The sequence below is a fragment of the Pseudopodoces humilis genome, chromosome 1, assembly GCF_049639895.1.
Source record: "Pseudopodoces humilis isolate 2021_Gansu_Grassland_sample_001 chromosome 1, ASM4963989v1, whole genome shotgun sequence".
NCBI classification, from domain to species: domain Eukaryota; kingdom Metazoa; phylum Chordata; class Aves; order Passeriformes; family Paridae; genus Pseudopodoces; species Pseudopodoces humilis.
In genome coordinates, this window is record NC_142200.1 from 12,758,072 (window position 1) to 12,777,861 (window position 19,790).

General features: G+C 38.2%; 1 protein-coding gene across 7 annotated transcripts in view; it reads right to left on the minus strand.

Annotated features, from left to right (window-relative positions):
* The window catches only part of COL14A1 (collagen type XIV alpha 1 chain), a 115,646-nt gene that overhangs the window by 55,415 nt on the left and 40,441 nt on the right, over positions 1 to 19,790 (minus strand). For 4 of the 7 annotated variants that reach the window (XM_088053855.1, XM_014257552.2, XM_088053869.1 and 1 more), the window contains exons 12-19: positions 16,008 to 16,153; positions 14,583 to 14,712; positions 11,276 to 11,415; positions 9,537 to 9,663; positions 8,447 to 8,586; positions 5,285 to 5,417; positions 4,067 to 4,138; positions 3,333 to 3,484 (exon numbers count right to left, since the gene is read on the minus strand). In XM_088053855.1, the coding sequence (XP_087909981.1) occupies positions 3,333 to 3,484; positions 4,067 to 4,138; positions 5,285 to 5,417; positions 8,447 to 8,586; positions 9,537 to 9,663; positions 11,276 to 11,415; positions 14,583 to 14,712; positions 16,008 to 16,153 (1,040 nt within the window). The remainder of the gene's footprint in view (positions 1 to 3,332; positions 3,485 to 4,066; positions 4,139 to 5,284; positions 5,418 to 8,446; positions 8,587 to 9,536; positions 9,664 to 11,275; positions 11,416 to 14,582; positions 14,713 to 16,007; positions 16,154 to 19,790) is intronic. The other 3 variants (XM_088053858.1, XM_088053853.1, XM_088053862.1) reach the window with 2 other exon arrangements.

Sequence of the window (19,790 nt, forward strand, 5' to 3'; positions counted from 1 at the left end):
TTTCCTGGACAAATTTAGATTTTCTGAAACTCAGTGATAAAGGCTGATTGTTTTGTTCTTCAGAAACAAAAAATCCTCCTTCCCTGGGAGGAAGAAAAATCTGGTTATGAGATCTGGAAGTACTGAACTGAGCAAGCAGGAATAAGATATGTTTGTCTTGTCTGCATCTAGTCTGGAGACCAGCAAAGAAGGTAGCTATTTAGGAGAGGAAGTAGGATGACATCCCACAGGTACCACAGGATCCCAAACTGCCATGAAACATGGAAGATCTGCAAGAAAAATTCAACCAGGCAACCTGGCAGTGGAGAAGCTGTAGAAGTTCCTCTGAGCAGCTCTTGGCTCTAGATTACATGTTTCAGCCTGCTGAATTAAGCACAGTGAAAGGCTTCCCTATAAGAAGCTAGCTCTAAAACTCTTCAACAGAATATTGTATTTTAGCCAGAGCCTCAAAAAACAGTATCACAATAGTGGTGGCAGGAGTGTCAAACAAAGCCTTGCAATTGATTAACTTGCCAGTTAAATTAAATCACAGAGAGCCTCAAAAGCCTGTATGGGAGCCACTTATATTTCATGGTATGGGCATGAAAAAAAAGAGAAACTAGTCCTGTTTCCTGTGCAGAGACCTGTGCTCTCAAGTGATGCTGTGGGAAGCAAATCCCAAGGCCCAACATCACATTTTGGACATTCCCTGGCTGATGTCCACTGTGTGAATCTATCACCTGAGCCAGCAGCTACATGTATTTGGCAAGAAGTTGAGAGAAGCATAAGCCCTTCAAACTCACAGGCGAAAAGCAGAAAGTCTATAAAGGTGTTTTGTTGTTTCAAAGAAGACTGATGCATGTGATGACGGCAAAGTATTGAAGCATATGCTCAAGAATGGTCTCACCAGTTTAACACTCCAGGACACATTCAAACTACTAGTTTTGGCAAGTGATAGAAAGAAGGAAATTTATCTAGAGCATAAGGTGTTGAGACTTGTCAAAGTACTTTCTTTGATCAAAAGTGAACTTAAACCATTAATAAATGTTCTTGAAAGATTTACACGTTCCTCTTCCATACACACGCATTCAAAACACAAATTAAGTTTCTGAAAAAAAAATCCAATGAATTTTTTCAGTTTTTTAGAATAGTGGATGCAAGCATTGAAAACTTTCTCCTCTCCATATCTGCAAAATCTTCCACAGATCAATATAACTCTAAGCAGTGAGAAGCACTTTTGGCTTTAAAGAAGAAAAAAAATTTGATCTTTCCAGTATGTACAGCACACCCAAGAACATACATGCAATTTGGAGCTTGACCCTTCTGCATTCTATTACATTTTCTAGTCCCTGATTTTCAGCCAATTGCATCAAGAATTATAAAGCTTATTAGTATTTTTATGGAAAGGGAAGAGTTACCGAAACTTTATCACTGAAATCAGAGCCAAAAGACTTAAGCACTCACCACAGAACTGTCATGCTATAGTACATGTAAGCCCAAATTCCACAAAACTTTTGGGTTCTGCATACAAAAATGTACTCAAGCATATAAACATTCCCCTAAAATTGAACATCTGTGTTGTTTTATTGACATCTGTTGTGCACCTCCCAGGTGCTTGAAGCCACATGATAAAATACACTCCTTCAATTAAAATGTGCCTAATTCTTAGTATAATCTTACATAATTTCTTTTCCAGCAAAGTATTTATCCACGTGATTAATTTCAAAGATGAAAGGTGGTTAATCTGTTTGCTGAATTGTGGCCAAAGATAACAAGACTTGAGAGTGTACTTAAAATCAAATAATTTGTGAGAACAGAGCCAAGATACCTACCAAATTGTACAGTTTCATTATTTTATTTAATGAACTTTTGAGTCAACTCTAATATCCTTCTGATAGCCACAATTTTAATACCTTCCCTACAGTTTTAATTTCATTTTAACATAATAGTCATTGAATAGTAAAGCAGAATGACATTTATACCATCCAGCTGAACTACAGAGCTGAAACAGTAAATCTGGGATCTGAACTTCAGAACATCTGGGTTATTCTCAGAAGAACAATACAATTTGTGCCATTATACTGTGAAAGTTTTCCATTTTATTATATAGTATCCTAACATATAGTTGAGGCAAGTTCATAGAGAGTGTTTCCTAACCCAAAAGGACACCACTACACTGAAAATTGAAATAGGTGGCTAAAAAGCACATTTACAGCAGGGTATCATAAAAGATGAATAAAACTGAAATGGAAAAAGACAGATTCCTATTTTCCTAGAAAAAATATATTCAGCTCCTTATATTATTGATAGAGGGCTAAAAATGTCAACTGCTAAACATCAAAAAGAATAACACATATTTTTGATATAACTGCCATATGAAAAGAAGTGACTCAAGTGGCAGACACAGAGGAAGAATGATAAGGAATATTTTTGCATTCTGAGCTATTAACTAAGGAAATAACCTTGAAATATACAATATAATCTTTTACATGTAACTACATGAAGCCATCACAAAATTTTATAAAAGATTTTGCAGAAACCAAGCACTACAATACTAATTTTTTTCCCAATTTAATAATAATTTTTAAAAAAGGCACTTAGCCTCGCTGAATTCTGAAAGTATCTCAAAAATTGTGAACTGTTAAAATAATGGAGTTCAGGCTTCTTTTTTGCAGAGAAAGGCGTGTGTTTTGATTTGTTTGATATATGCTCAAGAGAGTACAGGGAATACTCTTCATACTTTCAAATATTTTCCAAAATCTTAATGACCATAATTTTTTCTGCGTAGAACAACTTTAGTCTTGATCATCACATGGCATTAGAAAAATAACAAACATTCTGGGGCACTTAGATTTAAAAGTGTTATCCATATTGTGACATGTTTGGGTTAATGAGAAGTATGAAAACTCAGCATTTGAACTTTAATTTCATTGCTGTAGCATGAAGAGAGCAAGAGGAAGAGAAGACGTAAAATTTCTGAAGGAAAACAAAAATTTCTTAAGACTGTCCTGTACAAACATTTAAAACACAACCTCAGGACAGAAAAATTAATGAAATTAAAAATACAAACCCAACTTGGATAAATTTAAAAAATAGAGGAAGAAAAAAACGGCCAGCTCCTCTTTAAACTGTGAGTTCATTAAACATCTGTGTGACTGGGCTTGATCCTGCATTTGACTGCTCTTGCCTGCAGTGCAGCAGGTGCTCTACAATTAGAACTTTGAAGTTCAGGCTCAGAGTAATATCAAATACAGATCCTTTACTAATTGCAACAAAATTGTCATATAAGAAGATATCATGTTTTAGCAATTATTAAAGAAGCTTATGAAGCCAATAACAAAACCCATACAGACCATTCTTACCGCCTCCTCAGCACGGTCACCTTCTGCAGTGAGATAGGTCACTCTGAACTGCTGAACACTGTAGTCAGAAATGTCCCATGTCACCCTCAGACTTGAGGTTGTTTCATCATCTATAAAAAGGTTTCTGACTCCTGTTCGGAAAACTAAGTCCAGAAATATTTAATTAATATTTTCTCAATTGTATTTTTTTATTTAATATCATTTTTATATTGTGCTGATTATCACCAAGTAGCTGCAAGCTCTATTGAAGAGCTTGGTGGCTCTGAAGACTCACACTGGGGAAAACCATACAGTTCAGTCCTATTTGGGCTTAGTAACATAAAAACTGTAAGCAATTATTAAAATAATAGTTATACTGTACTTCTCTTAACATATAATATTCCATCTGCTCTGTTTATCCTACTCAGTTTATGGATCTTTAAAATAATCCAAGGTAAAATGCTACGGAAGAGAAATAACCCAGAAATGTTGTTCCTTAAGAGTCAATTGTCTAACTACAGGGAAAAGAAAGAGAACACTCAAAACTAAGCTAAATTCTTAAAAGTTTCCAAGCTCACATTTATAAAGGGAAAGATAAATTCTAGGTGAATTTTCAAAATTAGTCTCTGTACTCCTAAGCAATACCATTGTAGTATCACAGGCCTGCCCCCAGCCCTGGAGGTGCCTGTGGGGAGCCTGAGTGCTCTGCACTCAGCATTTAAAGTGATGGCATTTGCTCTGCTCACCTGCTGTGGTGGGCTCAGGGGTGGTGGCACTGGTGGTGGCCACCGTGGTAGGTACTGTGGTAGCACTTGCAGCTGAAAAACAGGACTTGGATCACTAACAGCTCAATAAAACATGGAAATCACAGTATTTTCCTTGTATGCCCAACTATGACAATGAAACTATGTGCTCACACCTACAAGTATCCCACACATTTCAGATATTTCAGAGACTACAAGGGAATTATCCATTTAGTTTACTTTAGGCATATATATTTGCAGGATTACCACTCAGATCTGCAGATAAGACATAATCATAAACTGTATAATCAAATAAGAATGCATATATTTTAACAGATTTCTGGTTGAACAGACAATAGACTTCCAATTTGAACATTTGTTAAGGCTGCCAGATCAATTAAATTGAAAGTTTTTTAAGGGTATTTTACTTCTGTCCAAGTGAAAGATAGAAAGTACATTCAGCAACATTGGGCAGTATCAGTACCATTTGGATGGGTATGGGCTTCTAGTCTTAATAGAAGATGTAGACTTAAGCCTGAAGTTAAATTACTAAAGACAAATAAATTTTAGAATTTACACATCAGAAATATAGTTGCTTACTTATCCAAGTAATTATCTATAAAAAGAGAATAGAACAATCTTCCTGAAATACAGGCCACTGTTTTGATAATAAACTATAAAATAAGCTGGACATGATTATCAAATTTTATCTTTGTTACTTTCATGTCAATGTCACAGGAGGCCTGTGTAAGCTTTTTGGACCATTATTTCAGCCAAGAGTGAATTCACCTCTAGTAAGTATAAATTACATAAATAGGAAAAGGGTATATTGAAAATGACAAACATCTTAAGTGAAATTCCTTATTTACTTTAAAACATTTTACACACATCCTTTCCAAAATCTGATGGATCTTCTCATAAGGAACCCTGTTCAAAGACTAAATATTAATATTAAGGGTGGAAGAATATCTACCCAGATCCAAAGGTTATGAATAGCACAGGTCAGATAGGGAGCCAAACCACTATTTTGATTCAATACCACCTATCACATAATATTAAATAGGAAAAGCAAAAACTAGTCAGCAAAGCCCTAGTGCTAAACCACCACATTCTTCAATATTATAGCTACCCAAGATGAACAATGTTTTATATATAAGATATATGCCTCAAATTTAAATCACTTAAACATTTTTTAAAATTACAGTCAAGAGTTTGTCTTACATGTAGCTCCAAGAATAGCAACAACTTCACTTTCACTGTCATCTTCAAAAACTGCCAGCAGAGAAACTTCATATTCTGTGTCGGGCAACAGACCCTCTATAACATGACTGTCTGCATCTCCACTTATGACTACCTGTTACACAGCAAGATTGAAGAATATCAGTTCTGCATCTGATTATTTTACATTAATTGACTGAAATGAAAGAAGGAAAATTGATTCTCCTTCAAAATAAATGAAATCTACACTCAGTTCTGCCCAAAAAATGTATTAATATCACAGAGTACATCTGGAAAAAACACTTAAGAATATTTAAAATGTATAGTATTATGCTTTCACTCAAAGCTAATTAATTTCTTAAGCCGCAATATGCTTTTGGTTTAAAAAATCACTACAATTCAGAACATTTATCAACAAAAACATAACGGAATAGATTAACTTCCATTTATATTTCCATTTATATTCTACTATACTACTATTCAAACATTGTTATGAAAAATGTATTCATCCTTAAAACGGCTATTTCAATACCAGAACTCTAATCTCAGTTATGGTTGCACGCTTCTGAATGGAACTTGAAAGAACACGTGCTTCAGACTTGAGGATTAAGAGATGTGCTGATGATTAGTTTGCTATATGGTGTAAAGTTTTAAATAGTAATTTTCCTCATTTCTAGCTATGACAGCAGCAGAAGATTGATGTGCAATGTGAACTGTAAGCAAGTTTCACTTCAGATTTTTGTGTGTTTCATTTATTTTATTGGAAGGGATCACCAGATGGGGAGGAGCTGGAACAAAGAGGAAGGTACAGGAGCTTAAGCAGTAATTCTGGGCTGGCCAGTTTTGGGAATAGTTTTCAGATTACACAAACAGATGCTACAATAAAACAACCTTTCTCTGGGTTAACACTGACAAGCTTTTAAAGGTGATCACTGTATATTCAACATCAAAGTTGAACTTCTAATGGAAAATCAAAAAATAGATATGCCTTGTGAAAAATCTGCCACAGAGATTTTCAGAAACAGTGAACCATTCAGGAGATTTCCTGAGTTGGTCCTGAGGAAAAAGGAGCCATAACACAATCACAGACCTTCTGAACTCAAATATAAAAAACAAAAGCAGAAAGAAATTAACTGGGGCCATGCCTTCTACAACTATCAAGTAATGAATCAGGCATCCCCTGCTGCTCACTTTCTGGCACAGATTTTCTTGGGAAAATTTCAGAAACAAGCTTTGAGTGAACCTAGTGGATGCATGAAATGCCTCCCTTTTCAACTCCCCCATGCCTCCAGTTGTGTATCAAATCATTATAAAATATATATGCATAATTACTCTCTCACTCTTTGGCATGCTTTCTGAAGCATCACTTCCTGCACCTTCTCCTCCCTGCTAATGTAGCCTACAAAACACAACACAAAGTGCTGGACTTTCAAGTGGGCAGGACAAATAGCAGCAACAAGCACACGAGTGCAACAGCATGCGTTCTCTACTTCAACCTAGCAATAAAAGGTCTGTCTTAAATTTATTCTGGCTTTTTAGTGCTAACACCCGACTGCACGCTCCTCACCCATCAGCAGAGTGGGTGAAGTGAGATGAGAGGATTAACCACTGCCCCCTGACCCCTCTCAGCTAATTGGCAAGTTGGGTCTTGGGAGAAGAACGAGGGAGTGCATGTCCTTTGTCTGCATGACTGATCACTTAGCTGGGAAAGGAGCTTAAAGAGGCAACAGCCCCGAGGTATTGTGCTATCCTAGGCCTGACCCCATTAGAGAGGTCATGCAAGGTCAAGAAAGCAGCTTGGGCATTTTTAATATTTCAACATTCTAAAATATTAGTGCCTCCAGCAGTTCTTTGTGAATACAGTGTGCAAGCAGAACCTTAGGAGTTCAAATATTTCTCGATAATTTATTCTCACACTGAAAGAATACAAATACCTCAAATTTTGCTTAAAAATGTGACTTAAGGGTTTTCACTGGCAGCTACTCACTGGAACTGAAATAGAAACAAATCTTTTTATATATATTATATATATTATATTATATTATATATATATTATATTATATATATATTTTTATATATATAAGTTTATATATTACAGAAGAAACTGCTAGTGGATGACCTGTGTCCACTCACTCATCTGCCAACTCCTTCTTTTCCCTGCTCAGTCCTCTAATTTCTCTCTTTCTTGCATGACTACCTCTCACTACGTGAAAGGGAGGAAAAGAATCCAGCTAAGCTAAATTTACAGAAAAAAAATGACACATAGCCTAAGCTAAAATGACTGCTTTCTGCCCTAATGGATGACAAAATAATTCATGAAACCTAGGGCCAGGTGGGAAATGTCATCTTTCCCCCAGAGTTCTGTACCCAGATAAGCAGTTTACAGATGTGGCCTCTTCACACACTGCTGATGCCAAGAGAACAAGATATTTGGGAGTCACTAAAGACTGAGAAGTACAAAAGAAGCCAAAATAATGAGTTAATAAAGAAAAAGAGGAAATGAGATAGACTATGAAAATTTGGGAGACGAGAGGAAGTGTCTGTCTTTCTACTTCGGAAAAGAAAATTAAAAAGGAAAAGCTAAAGGGACGAAAGATTTAGACTGATGGAAAGGGTACTATGGACAAGATGTACAAGGGTTTCATGCAAAAAATACAGCATAAGAGGGAAAAAAGAGAAAACTAAGAGGAATAGATGAAAAATCTAAGAAATTTACTATGTGTACACTTTTTCCTTTAATGTTTTCCTTTGATGTTACGTAATAAGGCTTGAGAGGCAATTTTACTGTGGACAGCACATTAGACAAATTTGGAACTTTATGTGAGGATATCACTCCTCTGGCTCAGCTATCATCATCATCTTCACATCAAAGTGAAAAACATGAGCCTCTAAAAACTAAAGTGGCCCCAAACAACAATGCTAGTTCTATGGCTGTTGACACATTACAGATGAGATTGACTTTTCACAAAATAACTCTTCTTTCCCTAGTTCTTCTTCAAAATAAAACTGGAATATTGGTTTAATTTTTGTTTAGAGAGCTTTGCAGTGGGGCAGATTTTTCTGTAAGTCAATTGGCCATATTTAATTAACAAATGTTGCTGCACAGTTGTCCTTAGCATGGAATTCTCCCCCCTTTTCACCCCTCAGAATGTCAAGGCAACTTACCTCCTCAGATTCCCCCCCATCCAAAGGAATCCATGCCAATCTATAAAAAGCAATATCTGGTGAGGTGGGCTTCCAGCTGACCCTGAGACTATCTGTTGATGCTTCATCAATTTCCAAATGCTGGGGAGCTGGAACTCTTTCTGGAGAATATTACACACAAGAAAAGTGAGTGAATTATCCTCTGATACTTGCTGATGTCAACGTTAGGCACATACCATTTTACTTGCGGTTTCTTGAAAGAGTGTAACATGGGAGGCAGACAACAAAGGCACTACAGAATTCTTTGCCCACCTATATGTTCTTAGGGAAGTAGTTCTGTAGTTTGAGGAAGGGAATAGACTATTCTAACTGGACAGGACTCCTTGTCCTCTCTCCACTGAAGGAGCTGCATACCACCCTAAGTCCATCTCCTTTGCTCAGAGCCCTGTGCACCAGGCTCTTTTCTTGTACCACAAAGCAAAGTCCCAGTCTCTGCCCTTTCCCGACTCTGTGCATTTCCATTTACTCTTTGCATGTGTCAACATCTTGCTCCATACATGTATGCTCTCCCCTACTCTTCCACCTCATCTTTCTCTTTTCTCCCCTTCCTCCTTTCTCTTCCCATGGTTGGAAAGCATTAATATGCATCATCAGCCATTAGTTTCATGCAGAACTAGTTGCAGAAACTATAACTGAGTTAAACAAACTACAGGAACTTTCAATGTCTTCAATTTTTTCCTTTTGATGTAGTTCCTCTGTATGCATATAAGATTCTAACCTCTAGTGCCTGGATAGTTCAATGTTTAAATGTGTGATTCAAAACTCATCACACTTCCTCTGGAGATACAAATGCCATCATACAGAATAATGTTTCAGAAAGCTGTGGACATGTTTTCATGATGTCAAGAGATTACTCATGTGAGTAAAGAGGCAATTGGCCCCATAGTAAGGGATCAAAGAAGCCAAAAACACCAATGAAAATAATAGAAAGCATTCTATATATCTGAATTCACAGCCAGAGACCTTTGCTGTAACTAATCTTACTTTCCAGTAACGTAAAAGAGTATAACATTTCTTCTTGGAAAGCCTTCAGAAGTTCAGCAACACTTACTTGTGGTAAAGCTGCCAGTAAGCGGTTCAGATTGTCCCTCATCATACAGGGAGAAAATAGCAACAGTATACTCTGTAAGGGGTGCCAAACTTTTCAGAGTATGGGTTGAAACACGACCAACTTCCACCTAGAGAAAGCATAATTTGCAGTAGATATTGACCATACAATACATTATCAGTGTATGAAATTCTTCTGGGTAATAATGATACAGAAGGAGAATGTCATACAATTAGTAAAGAAAATCAGTGAAACTATGAACAAGTATAAACTCAGGTCCATCAAAGCTGAAACAACCAGTTACAATAGACAAATTACAAAAAATGAGAATTTTGAACTTACGGCAAACCATGGAAAAGAAGAATTCAACCTTGGTAGGCCCAACTATCCAGCTAACATCAGTACTGCATGTTCAGGAATCCAGAAGAGGAAGGAGCTTTTCAGGCTATTTAATCCAACCCCTTATCATGGAAAATCACTGCATAAAACCTTTATGTTTAACATTTGTCAAGAGACAGATGAGGGATTCGTCTGGTCTCTCTCCAGGCAGCAGTTAAGTGACTTTGCCAGGCACATAAAACTCAAAGCTGTATAAACAATTTATCAGTCCAACTATTCAGTGCCACATTAGCTCAGCACTGCAGGGAAAATGCCACCAGTGCAGAGCAAACGAAAACATGCCACCTGTTCTTTGAACAGAGAAAGGAAAAGTGAACTGAACATTCATTCACATCACAGAGTTTACTACGACGAGCCTGAAATGTTCAAACACCAGTCAGGCATATTGTTTTTATTAAGAGAAATCAATATGAAGAAGCCAAATGATTTCTAATTTAAATTTTAAGGGATCTAGCAGAAAGAAGAGAAACAAGACATTGCACATGTATTCTTCCTTCTAAAGCTGGGAGCAGTTTCTTCAGGTTCAATACAAATATTCCACTTTATACAGATGAACGGCCAGATATGTCCCAGAAGAAACGTAATTACAGATAACTACCTTAAAGACTTCTTTTTCTGGAGAGTCAAGTTATCCATGACAACTTATTTCCTAAGGGATCTAGACTGTTTTAATAATAAAACCCGCTTGCTGCAATTATTTTTTTAAAATCTGTATTTTAAAAAATTTCTTTATTAATATTTCAGTATGAATCATTCCAACCCATTTTGCATTCTATCACAGAATTCATGCTGCTAAAAGGTATTATAAAGCACCCTTGGTAACAAGGCAGAACTAAATATTGCAAATTATTAACTATAAGAGTCTAAGTTAGAATATCTTGGTTCCTTAGCACTCTGTTCAAGCCAAATCCTGTTTCTAGAGAGTTCTCAATACATAATTAAAGCAATAAATGTTGAGAAAGTGTGGCAAAGCCTTCAGATGGTCTTTTTGAATGAGCTTAAGTCCATGATACGCGATACATCAGAAGTCTTACTGTCTGAATTGAATCAAGAATAAGTATTTCCATACTACATTTAGTCAAGATTCTGCTCCTAGCAAACCACTGCTCCCTTGAGTTGTCTCCCTCAGTTTATGTGGCCCAGACTGCTCAGAGTACTCTCCCCCAGACATACATACATCCAATATTAAGCAAACTCTTATTTACACCTAGTCTCAGAATTCTCTTGCAAATCTTTTGTTAGAGTTTGCATGGTAGCTTTTGTTTACAAACTTTCCCCTAATAACTACAGAAGTTTGGGGAGGTTTGAGATTGGTTAAGGGAAAAGTGGTGCTAATAATTTACCTCATTGGTTTCTGTTCCGTCTGTTTTTACGTACATGATGCGATAGCCATTTACGTTTTTGGAAGCAGGATCCCACGATAGCTTAGCACTATTATGTCCAACATCAGAAAATTTCAAGTTTGCTGGTGGACTTAGAGGCACTTGAAAAGAAAAGAGATAAAACCATGAAAATTATCCCAGGTTTTAGCTGTGAAATCTTTCATGTCTTAATAATACATAGCATGTTTTCCATTTAAAAATTTGTATCATCAGTATTTCTATTTGAAGGCCTACATCAATGGAGTAACAAAAGTACTTAAGGTAGGTAAAAGGGCTTAGCTCTTCACTGAAATGGAATTTGCAGATTTGCTAAAAGCACCTCAACTGATATTGGAAAAGAAGTAAGTTATGATGTTTTTCACTGCAGGTATCATAGCAAGATATAGCCTACAGAACACTCGCAATAGATTTGGGGTTGTATTTGTGAATTAATTTAAGCCAGCTAGATCTTTATCCTATGCACTTTGGTTTTCATGTGTATCCCAGCAAAAATTCTTCATGGCAGTAAATTTGGGAAAAAACTTTTCTGAATCCTAAAAGACCTTGACAAAACCCTAAGTTTGTCCAAAAAGCATAACTAGCTGAGAAGATCTACTACTACTTTTTACCCCTGCCTACCCTTTCTGTTAGGAAAGCTTAGCTGTTTCCCAACAACAATCCCAGTTAAAGCTGCACTTTTATACTATATATTCCTTGACTGTCAGGACCTGAAGGAAAATGAGGTCATGCAAGAGACAGTCTCGGATTACATTCACTTCTCTGTCACACCACAGAAAGCAATTTGTGCTGTCTGTTACTCTCAGCAGTAGGTTCTGTGTTAGTCCAACATCTGCTACTTTCCTCTGAATTATAAAACCTTTCTCTATCCATTGTGCCTTCACACACACACTCTTCACCAGTCCAGGTGGACAGATAAATATCAGCACTTCAGAAGCTGCTTCCCTTACACTATAGCACCTGGCAAAAAGCAAAGATTTTAAAGGCCTCATACTTATGTGAGATCTTTAGCCAGGCCATTTATCAATCCAGAATCTGCAACCAGCTTAGGAACAGTGAAGCCAGCTTGGCTCTGAGAAAAGAGAAGACGGGAACACACTGGAACTGTAGTAGATGGGTTTGCCACACATTCTGGCATCCAACATATTCCTCTGAGTCTAGTGAAGGGAGTATCACGTGCTGGCTTTCCTTTCTACTTTCTGTCAGTTGTGAAATGCACTTCATTCCACCATCCAGGTCATACAACAAAATGTGTCAGTCTCAGCTCTTTCCTCTTGGAACAAACCTCCTGACAACATTGCTCTCAACCAGACAGGCGGTCCTGGTGTCAGACTTACGTGATATTTACAGTGAGCCTTGGATGAATCCCAGCCCCAAAATGAAACTACACCCTAGAATGAGCTTGCTGAGCATGTCTCTGTTTGGCATAGGAAAGGTTTTGCTACAGTAACCAAGATGATACGATGAGAAGAATATTATTTACTAATTACAGATTATCAGATACTACACCTAATACTACAGCAAGTTTGGCAGATCACTCTTCAAGCATATATATGCCCCAGGAATAAAATACCAGGTAGCCTATTCATTAATTGTAAGCCAAAAATAATCACACTGAAAGAAAAAAAAAAAGAAAAAAAAAAAAAAAGCAGCTTAAATCAGATACTGGACATGTAAGACAATACTGATAAACACCAACAATGTGGGACAGGCATGATCTTTAAGAGCTTTCTCCCTCCCAGATTGCCTTACTGCCTGATTCATCAAAGCCTGCTAGCAGAGGGCTTATTTGAATAGCTGCATATAACAGAATCCATCCTCTTTCAGTCTTATAGACCAGAGATGGCTGCATTGTGTCACCCTAAAAAGAAATGAAGGTTGCAGAGAAAAGAGGGTTTCTTTTTTATCCTGGTCTAGCAGCAGCAGTAGTGATGATGGGCTGCCTAACACATGTTACAAGCTTCTGTGATCTGACAGCGGTCATGAAAGCTCAGCTTGTGCCGATGTATCTGGAATTTGTATGTGATCTTCCAACCAATGTGTTAGCCAGGTTTAGAGCTCTGCATTCTCCAAGATCATATGGCATGAAGTGAATTGAAGCTGGCACAGTCAAAACCTACATGAACTACTGTTTAGGAGAAATGAAGGAGAAATGAAAATCTGATACTTGGTAGATACACCCAGTATAAGGCCAGGATGGGTGATGTGGGCAGGGGGGGCTGTGCAAGATGAGAAGTAAGGCATAAAGAGACAGAGAAAGGAAGGGAAGAATAAAGATTTGATTCTCTTTGCTGGGAATCTTCTACATGCATTTCAATTTGACAAACACTCCCAGGTTGCAGTAGCTCGCTATTGGAACTGGTCTGTCCACAACTGTCCTCCTAGGGAAGACCTAGCAAACAGCAGTGCTAGAGCTTCTTCCACTATTGCTTGCCAACCTTACAAGGAATTGCTCCAGGGTTTCTTTTTCCAGCATTCGCATGCCTGAACTTCTCTCACTTATTAAATGTAAGTCACTTTCACCCTGACTGGGTTACTCATGCCAGGAGCACAAAATAAGAGGATTCACTCACTCCCCTGCTGGGAGCAATAGAGATGTCACTGAATGCAGTCCCAGAAATGTCCCAGAAGCACAATTGCTTATTTTCAATTCCTTTGTCTCCCAAATGCTGGAGCTATTTAGAGAGCTGACATACAGTCTGTGTACTGTTTGTAGAGGACGGAATTTAGCTGGCAAAATGCTTGCTGCTTATTAAAAACACACCATCTATCATGAGTGCACAGGCACTTTCCTTACCAGATGTTAGGCAGCAGGGGTTGGACAGAAATCTTCTCTTTGCCTCTTTTCTGTCTGTACTACTACTGAGCCAGAGGAATGACTTTCTCCATCTGAGCAGGCTCACACACACACCTAGTTTTCTAGCTAGGGGAGCCTAAACAGAGCATGTTTCTGTTTTCACCTCAAAGGTCTACATGGTGACCTTCATTCACCTTCAGCAAGTTCAGAAAACTCTCAGGGATTCACCAAGATCCATAGGGGCAGCCATAGTACCACTGCCACTGAGAGAGACAAGTTCATAAACCTGTTGAAAAAACAAGCTGTTTTGTAGAAATCCTCAGTCTCCGTAAATTGAGTATCCACATTGAGAAACTTATGTCAAGAGCTTGCCCAATTGTTCAAATCAGATAATCAGATGCTTGCTCTAATACGTGCAAAGACCATTCTGAAGTTTTATTAACACTGAAGTGAATGTAGATTTGAGCCACCTACATGTAGTTTCTTGTCCTGTAAGGGGATCACTAGCTTCTTCTCCAAACATGGCATAAACTGTGACTGTATATTCTGTATTTGGCAAGAGTCCATCCAGTTCAAGATCTGTCGAGGTCTCCCCAATTTTTATCTAAAAACACCATGAATCAAAAAAGATACATTATTTCTGAATTATAATGAGGAACAATACCAGTTAAACATTTTAAATTATATATATGATCAAATGTTCTGCCATCCATTTGTCTGACACTGCTCCCACAGTGCTTTGCCCAAGATTTTGGGATTTTGCACAATAATTAAAAGATTAAAAAAGCCAAAAGCCAACACACAGGTAAAAGGACTTTAAAAGTGACTAATCACATTAGCAATGACAAAATATGCCTCTCCAGAATGAGCAGCTTTTCCTGTCTACATTTTTTTATTCCCACTCCCATCTACACTTAGGTTCATCTCCAGTTGCAGATCTGAAAATCACATGAACTCATTGGAGGAGTTGATTTCTGTGCACACTGAGGCTCAGATTTGTTGCTATTTGTATCATTTTCCTCTTCCACCTTTTTGTGGAGACCCACACTAACATGGCCTGTATTTATTTCTTTGGGGTAAAGCTCAGTCCTCCTGCAGCAGCCAGTTCTCGGGGAGGCCCCACTTTTAACAGAATTATGTGCTTACAGCCACTGCTTTAGCAGTGAGCACAAGTCTATGCTGGCTTTCAGCAGCTTCATGCCCCCTTCTCAAGTTCACATGCCCCTGCATGCTTTATAGTGTTCCTGCTTGAACAGAGATATTGTACATAACCTTAACTACACACATATAAACTTGAGTGTACAAATTTTTAAATTCTAGACCAGAGGTTCCATTGGTTTTACTATGTTAGTGACAGGAGACTAGACTTTACCTTTTCCCCCCTTCTTTTCCTTGGAAAGAATGTCTTCTAAAATCACTTTTGATGAAAGATGTTGTTTTTAAATTTAAAGATAAAGGTTGAACAGAACTAAAAGAAAACCAATGACAGCTTTCTTTCAGACCTACAAATTTTACTTACATTTAAAATCCCTGATGAGAACAAAGGCTAAACTTCGTCTTCTTCTGATAGCACACTTAGGAAATATCTTACCTTTAGTTTATTTTTTCTCTGAATATTAGTTCTACATGATGATACTATATCACTTCATATAAAATTTCAGAAGAGTCACTTAAATTTAGTTCAATTTGTTGCATTTTTACGACACTGACACAGCAATAACCCACTGGCACTTGCACTTTATTCATAGCCTGTGCCACATACAGTACTTAATCAAGTCATGGAAAAAATCCCAAGTCTTTGCTGATCACTTTGGAGGTTAAAGGACATGTACTATTTTGTTTTTTAAAAGACTGGGTGTTTTTTAGTAACTGCTGTTCAATAAAAGCACAATACATCACCTCCTTCTCATCTGCTGCTAGTCCTTCTGTGAGGGGAGCATAGAGGATCATGTACCCTGTGGCACCCACGACTCCACTCCACCTGACCCTCATGCTGCTCTGGGACACATCGTACAGCTGCAGATCCGACGCCATCGGCAGGGCAACTGCAGTGCAACAGGAGACAGACACACCTCAGCTCTCCCACTCCAACAGCCAGCTGCTATCCAAACAGCTTGTCTTACCCCAGCAAACACAAAGGAATACAGCTCTCTCCAGGCATGGAAGTGCTGTCTGTATCCTGCAAATAAGGTCTAACTGGTGCGTAAAAGAACTCAGAGAAACAAGGAAATGCTAACCCAAACCAATTCCAATGCCAGGGCAGATGAAAGCATTTCAGCACAGTTGCTATTAGGAACCAGCAGCAGTTTTAAGGGTGCCTCTTTCCCAAGCCAGAGTGTGGACGTGATAAGCATGAGATACAACACCCTGGAAAAACCCTGGGTGAACACACTTCACACATCAAAATATTTTGGCTTAAACTGTTGCCTGTTTAAGGCCTGGACTGCCCAAACTGGCACCAAGGCTTGCGTCAGTGGGATTATGCAAATATGGGTAAGGCCATCCATTGCAAATCAGAACAAATGCTAACCTGGCAAGGGAGAGCAGGGTGAGTGAAATTCAGACAATATTAGGAGATTTACTTGTGAATTTAAGGCACTGATACCAGAACACAGCACCAGTCATGGTTTCCAAATGTTTCTTTGCATTTCTGTAACTCTTTCCCTGGTTGTCCTCACTTTATTCCTCCATGGCCTCTCCACTGCTGGTACATCCCTGATGAATCCCACCAAAATATTCAGGCATGAATATGAAGAAATATTCAGTCATGAATATGGAGAGATATGAAGGAACTTTGACTTCTCCTTTGGAATTTATACACTGAGAATAGTCCCCAGAATTACTGGAATGGTCTGAAAAAACAGAAGGCAATTGCTAACTGATACAAAACCTTTCCTATCTGAAATTCTGAAGAATCTAACCTGCATACAAATATTCAGGAACAAATTCTAATTTCACTTACAGAGCTTCTCTGGACTCCTTGTCCAACCAAAAGCCTCAGCCTGTCAAGCTGGTATCTCCAAGTGTATCTCTTACATTATGTTCTGACAGAACCTCATCCTTTCTTGTTCATTGAGACTGTTCACTCACTGTCATTCATGTCTGTAAGTGGTGGCAAAACTTCAGCCACCACAAGAGAAGGAAATTCTCTTGAGATTTCCACTTCCAGGTTACCCCACCTACCCCTCCAACCTTTTACAACCTACCTCTATCTTATTTAAACCCTTGTTCTTCTATTGATTTATATTCCCATGAATTCTCACAACTTCTCTAATTACAGGGAGAAACTACCTGTGAACATTTTCAAATATACTTAAGTCTCCTTGCTCAGAGCTCCACTCACACTTCTGACAAGAAATTACATGCTGAGATACCCTGAAACCACTTTGCACCACATTGTCTCATTCCTGTTCAAACTGCCCCAGGGTCACAGTGAGAGTATCCATCACCTCTTCTTCCCCTTATTTTGATTCTAAAGAATCTATAGGAAAAGTGTCCTCTAACTGTAACTTATGACTTGCATTTTAACTCTCAACAGGAACCAGTAGATACTCTGACAATATATAAAAAAACTGACAAAGAGGTGGCTGGAGATAAAACATGGTGTTTTCTACTGGAACTTTCAGCCAAAGAGCTCAGAATCTCAATATAAACATTTAGTAGATTATGCTGGTTTGCATCTTGGACAGTTACCAGACTATCCTAATATTCAGGTAACATAGGGATAAAGTAAAACCAACTAAAAAAACCTGGAATAAACTAAACGAGGTAAAACATATTTTTAGCAAATGAATATGTGAATGAATTTCATATTTATTTCAATTTAGAAGTGACTATGAAATCACAAAACTATCTACTTATCTGTACATTATATATATATCTGTTTAGATTTAGCATAGCTGTAAACTATATTTAATGTTCTATATAAACAAATGCAACTGTGACTATTTTAATCTGTCAGTATCTCACACACAGGCAGGAATGTAAACTACAATTTTCCATAATTCTCCATTAGAGTAGTAAAAAAAAAAATACTTTAAAATTGTAGGTATTTTTTAGCATATGGAGTGATTAACACTTGCATATGTCAGACTATTACTTCCAACATACTGTCAAAGACAGGTGTATAAAATGCTTGATGCTGCATGACCTTGGGGTGTGATCTGATCAAATCTCTGAAAGCCAGCAGGGCTGGGCTCCGTCAGAACTTGACTGGGTGACTTCAAAGGAGTACCAGGTGCAATACAAAATAATCCTGTTGGCTCAGTATGTGACTGTTCCCTCAGCCTCAATAAATTAAACAGGTCCTAACACTGTCTCATGGGTATAATGTGGCTGGAGATGACATTCTGGGGGGACTGAGACTAAAAGAGAAGTCTAAAATCATTTTATATTATCCTATTTTCTTTTCAGATTGAAAAGATTAGCACTGATAAAGAATCAAAGAACGTCTGAGGATGAAAGGCACTTCTTGAGGTCATCTGGTCAAATTAACTTCCCTGTTCAGTCAGGCTCAGATAAAGCAGGCTGCTCAGAACCTTATCCAGTTTGGCTTGAAATATCTCCAGAGATGCAGACTTCACCACCTCTCTGAACAATTTATTCCAGTGTTTGACCACCATTACAATAAAACCATCTCTTCTGTTCAAATTTAATTTCATGGGCTTTTAATTTGTGCCCATTGGCTCTTGTCCTGTTAATAAGCACCACTGAGCAAAGTCTGGCTCACTCCTCTTCACTTCCTCATATTAGGGATTTTTATACATTAACAACATCACCTGAGCCTTCTCCAGGCTGAACAGTCCATCTGTCTCAGAGTCTTATGAAAGATGTGCCAAGACCTTAATCATCTTTACAGCCCTTCACTGAAGTCCCTACAATAAGTCCACATCTCTCTTGTGTTGAGGGAACCCAGCACAAGACCAGGCATCCAGGTGTGGCCTCATCAGTGCTGAGCAGAGGGCAAGAACCATCAGCTCCCTAAATCTGCTGGCAATCATTTTCTAATGCAATCCAGAAGGCTCTTGGCTTTCTTTGTGACAAGGGTGCTCTGCTGGTTCAGTCAGGTTGTTGTTTACCATGACCCCCAGGTCCTTCTCTGCAGAGCTGCCCTCCAGCTGGTCACCTGTGTAGTGACACATGGGTTTGTCACTCACAAGCATCAGGACTTTGCACTTCACTTTTTTGAAACACATGAGGTTAAACTTGTTTTCCTCTTCACATCACTTGCCAGTCTCAGCTCCAGGTTGGCCTTGGCTTTTCTAAACTTACCCCTGCAAGATGAGACAGCAGCTTTACACTTCTCCTGGGTCATTTGCCGCTTCATGTGCATGTCTTATACAATTATTTTTGATGTCTGGGTTCTGTTACAAGCTTCTTGATTATCCATGCAAGCTTCCAGTCAGCTGGTCACCAACTGGTCAGTAGGGACCTTTCCTGAGCTTGTAGGATGTCATCTCCTCCTCCACCATCAGTTCTTCCTTGTTTCTCTGTATGAGCCTTCTCTTGCTGGCTCCTTGATCACCTGGGTCAGGAAGCTGGTAAAGCACTGTAGAAATCCTATAGATTTCTTGAGCCCTGCTGCTCCGTTCTTTCTGCAGATATCAGCTATTAATATATCACATATGGACTTCTTGTCTCCTAGTCTGAACTATAAAGTTACTCTTTATTTCCATTTCTAAT